Here is a 9,743-nt window from a genome sequence, read left to right as displayed (position 1 = left end):
CCACGGGGCCAGGCACAGCTGCCGGGACAGGCACCACCACGGGGCCAGGCACAGCTGCCGGGACAGGCACCACCACGGGGCCAGGCACAGCTGCCAGGACAGGCACCACCACGGGGCCAGGCACAGCTGCCAGGACAGGCACCACCACGGGGCCAGGCACAGCTGCCAGGACAGGCACCACCACGGGGCCAGGCACAGCTGCCAGGACAGGCACCACCACGGGGCCAGGCACAGCTGCCAGGACAGGCACCACCACGTGGCCAGGCATAGCTGCCAGGACAGGCACCACCACGGGGCCAGGCACAGCTGCCGGGACAGGCACCACCACGGGGCCAGGCACAGCTGCCGGGACAGGCACCACCACGGGGCCAGGCACAGCTGCCAGGACAGGCACCACCACGGGGCCAGGCACAGCTGCCGGGACAGGCACCACCACGGGGCCAGGCACAGCTGCCAGGACAGGCACCACCACGGGGCCAGGCACAGCTGCCGGGACAAAGACTCTGCAGGCGGCGCCGACACGCGGTGGTGCCGCCGGCGAGGGGCTCGGTGACTGCCCCAGGGTGCTGCCGCCTGAGGCAGAGTTCATCAGGCAGACGGACGGGTCCCTGCAAGTGCCGGCACAGGGACGCACGTACCACGCTGGGGAGTACGAGGGCGCAGAGGGGGGCGTGCTGGTGTACGGGTCTGTACGCAAGTTCTCGGCAGCACTGGGGTGGGTGAGCACCGTGGGGCTGAGTCTGTCCTGCCTGGCCCTGGCGCTGCACCTCGCCGCCTTCTGCGTGGCGCCCAGCCTCAGGAACCTGGCCGGGAAGTGCCTGGCGTCGCTGTGCGTGGCCCTGCTGGCTGCCTGCGGCGCAGTGCTCACAGAGCACTTCAGCCGCACTTCAAAACTTCAGCTGCACTGAAGTTTGGTGAAAGATACTGCCTTCTGCCTTGCCCCTGGGCGGGACTCCAATCCTAACCCTGTACCAGCTGACCCAGCCCAGATGCACGTAGCCCGTGATGAAAGTGACGTGGTGTGTCACGGGTGTTTGCCTCATTACTTGCTTCAAAGAATGACACATTTCATGGTAATTGTACAGAGAGTACTTTCACCAAGCAGCCTGCCTCAGTCTTCACAGCTCTGCCCACCACCAACAGATTGACATTTCTTGTATGGCGGGAATAAAATGTACATAGCTTGTCGTCGGCGTGCTTCCTGTGAAAACAACCCTAACAATGGCCACCACCTGAACCACCAGCTTGATATTTTCTGTTAAACTGTGCATCACTACACTGCGCATTACTTATCTTGAATTTAACCGAAAACTGCACACCAAACTTAATGGATATCACTACACCATGCATTATTTGTCTTTATTTTAACCAGAGAGTACATACCATTATGGAAATATATGGAAAAATGCATTAATTCTCTAGTTCAGTGTCTGTGATTGGCATGATCACCAACCGTGTAAAGACCGGCCCGAGCGAGGCTACGGAGGCGAGTATCTGCTAACACTTGCCGGACAGGAAGCGTCCTCTGGGAGACTCTCCGAGGAAAGGAAACAGAGGCAGACTGGCCGTTAGAGCTCCTGTTGCAAAAACCACATCTACATCTGAGCCGACACAAAGCTAGAGGAAGCAGTATAACGCAGGTTTCATAACACCATCACCATTACAAGGGTGCACCTCCACACTCATCATCGATCGTCTTCTACAGCTACCAGGGCACCAACTCCACAGGTGACGGCAGACACAACCCTCACCTGACAGTACAGGTAACACGTCTGCTTACCTAGTGCAGCGTGTTTCACTGTTTTCCAGTGGTTATTGAGGCACTGCTCTCCTCCACTCACCAGCACCACTTCACCTCCACAGAGCGGCACCAGCAGACCTCCTGCCTGACTGCCAACACCCCGGGCTGCCCCAGACGCCCCACCACGCCAGCAGGGGCTTCTCCGGCACAGGACAGTCTGATCGGCTGACCGTCACTGGTAAATATGAAAAGTACTCAGCTCACAACAGCGGACACACATTATTTATTTGTTTACTGTCATTATTTTTCTTGGTAGATTTTGGTGTGTTTTCAATTAATCTGGCAACCATTTTTATTGTAAGTCATTCTCTCTCTCTCTCTCTCTCTCTCTCTCTCTCCCCTCGGTCACTGTTGATTTACAATGAAACGAAGGTTAAATTTATATTAGTGCACCCGTCTAACAATTTCTGATAGATTTTGATGTTCTGAATGAATCTAGTAACTGTTTCCATCGCAAATAAACTTTTTTTTTTATCCCCCACACCCACCCACCCACACACGTGCATAAACCAATGATCTACGGCAAAAACCAGCAGATTCGTCCCAGAAGCATCAAAATCTACCAGAATGTAGTTTCGTTCTCAAGGATGACACTAAAAACACGTAGCTTAAGTAAATCTAAGCAAACCTACCTTATTGGTCCTCTGGTACTTCCTTGCCAAGAACTGGAGGTGGCTAAGCTTCGTTACTGCTGTGAAATTTTATTAATCACGTACTCAGCCTCCGCACTGACCCATCATCCAAGACTGTTTCAAATTCAGCTTCCTCCCTCCCACCTTACAAAATACACCCCGCTTATTGGCTGATTAAAAAATATAAATAAATAAATAAATATGATTGGCTGTGACATTGTTTCACGCATGCGCTAATGAAATTCCCTCCTATATCCGCTTCCCTCCCCTCCTATACCCCCTTCCCTCCCCTCCTCTACCCCCCACCCCTTCCTCCCAACACTGCCTTCAGACCATCATGGCGTGAGGTAAAGTAGGTAGACGAAAGAAACGATAAATTAGATAGAAATTAATATCTCAGGAACGAAAAACTTGCGGCGGTAAAAATACACACCACTGTTATGTGTGACCCGAGTACTTCACTGACAACAATGTTTTTTTTTAACGGCCGTGAGACGGGTGAATATGTACTAATACCAAACGAAGAACAGATCAGCAAAACGTGCCGAAATGAAGCATGGAAATAAAATGTTGCATCCTCACACACACACACACACACACACAAGGTAACACCTGTCGCTGTTGACAACGATGCACTGATCACGGGCGACGGAATGTTGCGCTGATCTCCCGCCACGGCACTCGTAGGTCTTAACATACCTAACCTAATGGGGGCCACTGTCCCATTGGGGTGGTACTTAATTTGTGGGGAAAAGTGGTCGGGGAGCCAGGAGGGTGGAGGGAGTGCGGGCCTGGTGGTCCTGGCCTAGTGTTGCATGGAAGGGACAGGCAGCAGGGTGTGTGTTGCAGGCAGAGGCAGTGTTAAGCAATGCTTGGCCTAGTGTGTGCTGACTGTCACTGTTGTTCCAGATGTCAGGCAGAGTCCAGGCTGCACGCCCTGCTTACCGCCAACCAATCTTGTTGTGTCCAACTTCCCCGAGGGTCCCTGCAAGACTGGCCATGGCGTGTGCCGGTGGGAGTGGTGCTGTGGTGGAGGCCGTGAGGCCGGGCAACAGCATGAGTGGCCGGCAGCAGCAGCAGCAGCAGCAGCAGCCAGCCTCAGGTGTGGGGAGGCGCAGGCGTGGTGGCAAGAATCACCTGGAGGCAGGCAGCTCTGTCCACAGAGGAGAGAGCAAGTTTGAGTGCCAGCAGTGTGACAAAACTTTTGTATCCAGACAAGGCCTTGACTACCACACCCTGACACACAGTGGTGTTAGAAATTATGAGTGTGGTGAGTGTGGCAGGAAATTTACCCAAAAGTCTCACCTCACCACACACACCTTGACACACAGTGGTGTTAGAAATTATGAGTGTGATGAGTGTGGGAAAAAATTTACCCACAAGTTTAACCTCACCAGACACACCTTGACACACAATGGTGTTAGTAATTATGAGTGTGATGAGTGTGGGAAGAAATTTACCCAAAAGTCTTCCCTCACCGAACACACCCTGACACACAGTGGTGTCAGTAATTATGAGTGTGATGAGTGTGGGAGAAAATTTATCAAAAAGTCTAATCTCACCAGACACATCCTGACACACAGTGGTGTTAAGAATTATGAGTGTCGTGAGTGTGGGAGGAAATTTACCCAAAAGCCTTCCCTGACCGCACACACCCTGACACACAGGGATGTTCGAAATTATGAGTGTAATGAGTGTGGCAAAAGATTTCCTACCATTTCTCGTCTCAATAAACACTCCTTCAGACACACTGGCTTGAGAGAGTTCAAGTGTGATGTTTGTGGCAAATGTTTCAAGACAAAGGGTGATATTGCCAGCCACATGAGGGTCCACTTCTGAGGTGGTGTGTTGTGTGTGGGGCCACACCCATGCCTGTGGTGGTGGCGGTGGTGGTGGTGTGAGGGAGTAACAGCCCCAGCAGTTGTTTTGTTGGCAGTGCAGGTGTGACCTTCAATAAATGTGTGTGTATAACATAACGCCAAGTTCTTTTCCGTTTTGAGCAGTGGTGTGTGAGTTCCCTGTGTTTGGTGTTTGGTGCACAGTCGTGGTGGCCACAAGCACCGCCCCCAACACTTGCTTCACTGTATCTGAGCAGCCGCGTCCCTCACCACCCTGCCAGCCTGTCTTGCGTGCACTGGGTGTGCCTGAGCCGTCGTGCAGACGCTGGGGCACGGCCGTGGCAGTCTTCGGCAAGCACGGGCGTCTGGCGTGGTGGTGTAAGAATGCGCGTCGTGTCTTCTGTATCAGTTAGGAAGAGCAGGGGACCCAGCACAGAGCCCTGGGGCCCCCTGCCGTGCACCTTCACTCTGCTGGACGCTGCTGCATGTACTATTGTGCCTCTACATGCTGCACCTGCTGGAGGTGTTTCAGCGGTACAAGGACTGTGGCGAGGGTGACACAGGCAGAATTCTCAGGATACAAAAAGACATGTTATCAATGTCTGTCGTATTTCTCTATTCATTCCTTTGTTCTCTTCTGTGCATACTAATGTTATCAATCTCATATTTCTTTATTCACTTGTTTCTTCTCTTCTCTCTATACAAGTGTTATCAGTCAATCGGCCTCAGTTCTTTATTTTACTTTACTGGCCAAGAACACATAACGTTGTACAGTCTTGGCGTTACAATGTTAACACTTACGGAAGAAAAAATAAACAAAATATAATAAATACATTATATATATATATATATATATATATATATATATATATATATATATATATATATATATATATATATATATATATATATATATATATATATATATAACCGGGGAAATTGAATGCATAAAAAAAATATTAAAAAAAATAGGAAAGAAGTAAACAAAAAACTAGTGAATTAATTTGAGTTTAAAAACCCTGACACACACACACACACACACACACACACACATACGAGTTCAGCATTTTCATCACCCTGGCACACAGTAGCAGGTTGTCTCATTGGCACTGAACTAACAGGGATGCACATTGTCTCCAGGGACTCCTTCACTGCCTCAATACTCCTTCCATTGGTACACCTGGCACGCCATGCACATTGTCTCCAGGGACTCCTTCACTGCCTCAATACTCCTTCCATTGGTACACCTGGCACGCCATGCACATTGTCTCCAGGCAGCGTGGTTTTGCCACCCGGTGACACTGGCTTTTCTTATTATTATTTAGTTATTTTCTTTTATGTAAGAGGGCTGTTGGAAAAGGACAACAAAAAATTTGAATAAAAAGCCAACTTAAAGCCAGTTCCTGTAGAGGAGCCAAATGAAATGAGAATAATAAAAATAGATAAATAAAACGATGTCTTGAGCCTCCCCCTCGTTGAAAGACTTGAAGCCATTGGAAGGAGGAAATGCAGAAGCAGGCAGGGAGTCCCAGCGTTTACCTGAGAAAGGGAAGAATGAACGAGAACACTGGTTAACTCTTGGTGTTGTCTCTGCCTGCCCTCTCACCCTCCCCCTTCACGCACACCACGACCACCGCAAGCCTTTCACGACATTCCAGGGTGCCCTGTGCACTCTGCCGCCTTCTCTCATGACAGAGCTGCCTACATCTATCTTTTCTCCTCTTACATTCCTCTCCTTCCTATACACAAAGACTCCTGCTCCTCCTCCTCCTCCTCCATCCTGAACGTTCTGTGCCTTTCCAATCACCTGCTCACCACCATGCACGTGCACGCCCTCCTTTGAATGTCTCGCTCGCCATCATCATCACCATCACCACCGTCATCATGACCACGGGCACAGCTGGCAGCAGTGAAGGAGCAAAGATGAGGGCGCAGTGATACAGGGCCAGTCATAACCAAACAAGCACACAGACAACACGGTTGGTGACACAACAGGATGGTGAGGAACACGAGGGCAACCTTTCCCTTCCAGGACAAGAACATGAGGAGGAAAGTCACCACCACGACAATTACACAGAAACTGTTAGCTGCTACACTTGTGTGCTCCCTCACCGGTAGAGAGAGAGAGAGAGAGAGAGAGAGAGAGAGAGAGAGAGGCAAAGATGGTGCCAGACTTAACATAACCTAATGTGTGAAGGGAGACAAAAAGAAACAGAAACACAACACTTGAGGCAAGGAGAGAGAGGGGCTGCCTCACTACAATATATTCCTGTAGCTGAGGCCCTGTATACTACACCTGGTGAATACACAAACACTTGAGGCAAGGAGAGAGAGGGGCTGCCTCACTACAATATATTCCTGTAGCTGAGGCCCTGTATACTACACCTGGTGAATACACAAACACTTGAGGCAAGGAGAGAGAGGGGCTGCCTCACTACAATATATTCCTGTAGCTGAGGCCCTGTATACTACACCTGGTGAATACACAAACACTTGAGGCAAGGAGAGAGAGGGGCTGCCTCACTACAATATATTCCTGTAGCTGAGGCCCTGTATACTACACCTGGTGAATACACAAACACTTGAGGCAAGGAGAGAGAGGGGCTGCCTCACTACAATATATTCCTGTAGCTGAGGCCCTGTATACTACACCTGGTGAATACACAAACAAAGGTTTACTGCACACACACATTTATTGAAAGTCACACCTGCACTGCCAACAAAACAAATGCTGGGGCCATGACTCCCCCACACCACCACCACCACCACACAAAACTGCTGGGGCCATGACTCCCCCACACCACTACCACCACCACCACCACCACACAAAACTGCTGGGGCCATGACTCCCCCACACCACTACCACCACCACCACCACCACACAAAACTGCTGGGGCAATGACTCCCCCACACCACCACCACCACCACCACCACACAAAACTGCTGTGGTCATGACTCCCTCACAGCACACACAGGCACGGCCACCACCACCACCACCACCACAGGTACAGGTGTGGCCCCATGTGTCCACACACCACCACCTCAGAAGTGGATCTTCACGTGCTGGGCAATATCAGCCTTTGTCTTGAAACACTTGCCACAAACATCACACTCGAACTCCCTCACCCCAGTGTGTCTGAAGGCGTGTTCATTGAGACGAGAAATGGTGGTAAATCTTTTCCCACACTCATCACACTCATAATTTCTAACACCACTGTGTGTCAGGGTGTGTCTGGTGAGGCTACCCTTGTGGGTAAATTTCTTCCCACACTCATCACACTCATAATTTCTAACACCACTGTGTGTCAGGGTGTGTCTGGTGAGGTGAGACTTGTGGGTAAATTTCTTCCCACACTCATCACACTCATAATTTCTAACACCACTGTGTGTCAGGGTGTGTTTGGTGAAGTAAGACTTGTGGGTAAATTTCTTCCCACACTCATCACACTCATAATTTCTAACACCACTGTGTGTCAGGGTGTGTTTGGTGAAGTAAGACTTGTGGGTAAATTTCTTCCCACACTCATCACACTCATAATTTCTAACACCACTGTGTGTCAGGGTGTGTGAGGTGAGGGAATACTTGTGGATAAATTTCTTCCCACACTCATCACACTCATAATTTCTAACACCACTGTGTGTCAGGGTGTGTGTGTTGAGGTTAGACTTACTTGTAAATTTCTTGCTACACTCGCCACACTCATAATTTCTAACACCACTGTGTGTCAGGGTATGTTTGGAGAGGTGACACTTTTGGGTAAATTTCTTGCTACACTCACCACACTCATAATTTCTAACACCACTGTGTGTCAGGGTGTGGTACTTAAGGCCTTGTCTGGATACAAAAGTTTTGTCACACTGCTGGCACTCAAACTTGCTCTCTCCTCTGTGGACAGAGCTGCCTGCCTCCAGGTGATTCTTGCCACCACACCTGCGCCTCCTCACACCTGAGGCTGGCTGCTGCTGCTGCTGCTGCTGTTGCCGCCGCCACCGGCCGCTCATGCTGCTGCCCGGCCTCACGACCTCCACCGCAGCACCACTCCCGCCAGCACACGCCGCGTCCAGTCCTGCAGGGACCCTCGGGGAGGCCAGACAGCCGTCAGTGCCAGGCAGGGCGGCGGCCTGGATGCTGGCCTGGTCTGTGGAGCAGGGAAGAGTGGCGGCCATTACAAACTGTACCCACGTCTCAGAAAGAGCCATTTCTGCAAGCACTGACCAACGTGATGCCGTCTTTGTCACTTGTGGGACGGGTCAAGTCACAAACCCTTCGATAATTGTCAACTACATACACACACACACACACACACACACACACACACACACACACACACACACACACACACACACACACACACAGAGACATACTCACAATAGGGGCAAGAATGGTACAGCCTCAGGAGTGAACCAGGGACATCTAAGCACAGTGCAGCACAGCGGTGCACAGGTCTCCCCTCTCTCTCACAGCAAGTGCCTGGAAGAGTGCATCACCTTGGGTCAATGGTTCTTAACCCTTGGGTCACAGCCCAAAGTTGGGTCACCCACCCACACTTCACTGGGTCATCAAGGACACAAACACAGTTTTTCCCCGGTATACTTGTTCAAAATGTTATCACAGTATTAATGCTGTGTACAGAATACTTACTGTTCAAAATGTTATCACAGTATTAATGCTGTGTACAGAATACTTACTGTTCAAAATGTTATCACAGTATTAATGCTGTGTACAGAATACTTACTGTTCAAAATGTTATCACAGTATTAATGCTGTGTACAGAATACTTACTGTTCAAAATGTTATCACAGTATTAATGCTGTGTACAGAATACTTACTGTTCAAAATGTTATCAGAGTATTAATGCTGTGTACAGAATACTTACTGTTCAAAATGTTATCACAGTATTAATGCTGTGTACAGAATACCTAACTCATTAACATCTAAGGCTAACCAAATCATGCACACAGACAATTTAACTGAGGTGAAGGGAAAAAAAAAAAATGTCACATTTGCCCCCGGCCTTTCAACATAATTTGAATTTAAATGGAGTGTTTGTGGGAACTGTCATTCCAACAGCAAGGTTAGTGGTGATGGGAATGAATTAAATTAGAGGGTAACAATCCACCGCAACAAGTGGATCCAGCAACGAGGATCCGGGTGGAGCAGATTCACCACTCCGGAGAAAAGCGACATCATTCCGCTCAACCTCCACCTTACAGGCCTAACCAAACTAGCTAACTTAACCTAACTAAAGTAGCTAACCTAACCTAACCAAACCTAACTTAACCTAACCTAACCAAGACTAACTTAACCTAACCAAACTAACTTAACCAAACCTAACCTAACCTAACCTGACTAAATTAACCTAAAGTAGCCAAATAAAACCTAACCAAACTAACAACCTGACAAAACTACCTAACCTAACCTAACCAAACATAACTTAACCAAACCTAACCACACAAACCAAACTAACTTAA

At 49.3% G+C, this 9,743-nt stretch overlaps 2 protein-coding genes across 5 annotated transcripts; one reads left to right on the top strand and one right to left on the bottom strand.

Moving 5' to 3' along the window:
• The first annotated feature begins 1,334 nt into the window (after positions 1–1,334).
• LOC135095985 (zinc finger protein 157-like) lies at positions 1,335–4,908 on the top strand. 4 transcript variants are annotated; one of them, XM_063997149.1, is made up of 3 exons: positions 1,335–1,728; positions 1,864–1,979; positions 3,343–4,908. In XM_063997149.1, exon 3 carries the CDS (start codon positions 3,343–3,345, stop codon positions 4,270–4,272), a length of 930 nt encoding a protein of 309 aa, XP_063853219.1. In that variant the 5' UTR covers positions 1,335–1,728; positions 1,864–1,979; the 3' UTR covers positions 4,273–4,908. The 4 variants fall into 4 exon arrangements, with proteins under 4 accessions (XP_063853219.1, XP_063853218.1, XP_063853217.1 ...); XM_063997148.1 differs by having other exon boundaries at positions 1,335–1,763; XM_063997147.1 differs by lacking the exons at positions 1,335–1,728; positions 1,864–1,979 and adding an exon at positions 2,314–2,780.
• A 2,405-nt stretch (positions 4,909–7,313) lies between these two features.
• Positions 7,314–8,471, bottom strand: LOC135095948 (zinc finger protein 776-like). Its single transcript, XM_063997096.1, has 2 exons — positions 8,056–8,471; positions 7,314–7,485 (listed from the first exon to the last, which is right to left on the bottom strand). The coding sequence occupies exons 1-2, from the start codon at positions 8,469–8,471 to the stop codon at positions 7,314–7,316; spliced, it is 588 nt and encodes a 195-aa protein (XP_063853166.1).
• Positions 8,472–9,743: the final 1,272 nt, after the last annotated feature.

This window comes from Scylla paramamosain, unplaced genomic scaffold (genome assembly GCF_035594125.1).
Source record: "Scylla paramamosain isolate STU-SP2022 unplaced genomic scaffold, ASM3559412v1 Contig2, whole genome shotgun sequence".
Classification (NCBI taxonomy): domain Eukaryota; kingdom Metazoa; phylum Arthropoda; class Malacostraca; order Decapoda; family Portunidae; genus Scylla; species Scylla paramamosain.
This window is presented reverse-complemented; position numbering and strand designations above follow the sequence as displayed.

What these genes read in the sequence shown, in the direction of transcription:
- LOC135095985 (XM_063997147.1), top strand. Translation starts at nt 2,670, where the DNA reads ATGAAATTCCCTCCTATATCCGCTTCCCTCCCCTCCTATACCCCCTTC. An exon ending in TCAGACCATCATGGCGTGAG is followed by an intron (nt 2,781 to 3,342) that starts GTAAAGTAGGTA and finishes CTGTTGTTCCAG; the next exon opens with ATGTCAGGCAGAGTCCAGGC.
- LOC135095948 (XM_063997096.1), bottom strand. Translation starts at nt 8,471, where the DNA reads ATGGCTCTTTCTGAGACGTGGGTACAGTTTGTAATGGCCGCCACTCTT. An exon ending in AGTGGTGTTAGAAATTATGA is followed by an intron (nt 7,486 to 8,055) that starts GTGTGGTGAGTG and finishes CCTGACACACAG; the next exon opens with TGGTGTTAGAAATTATGAGT.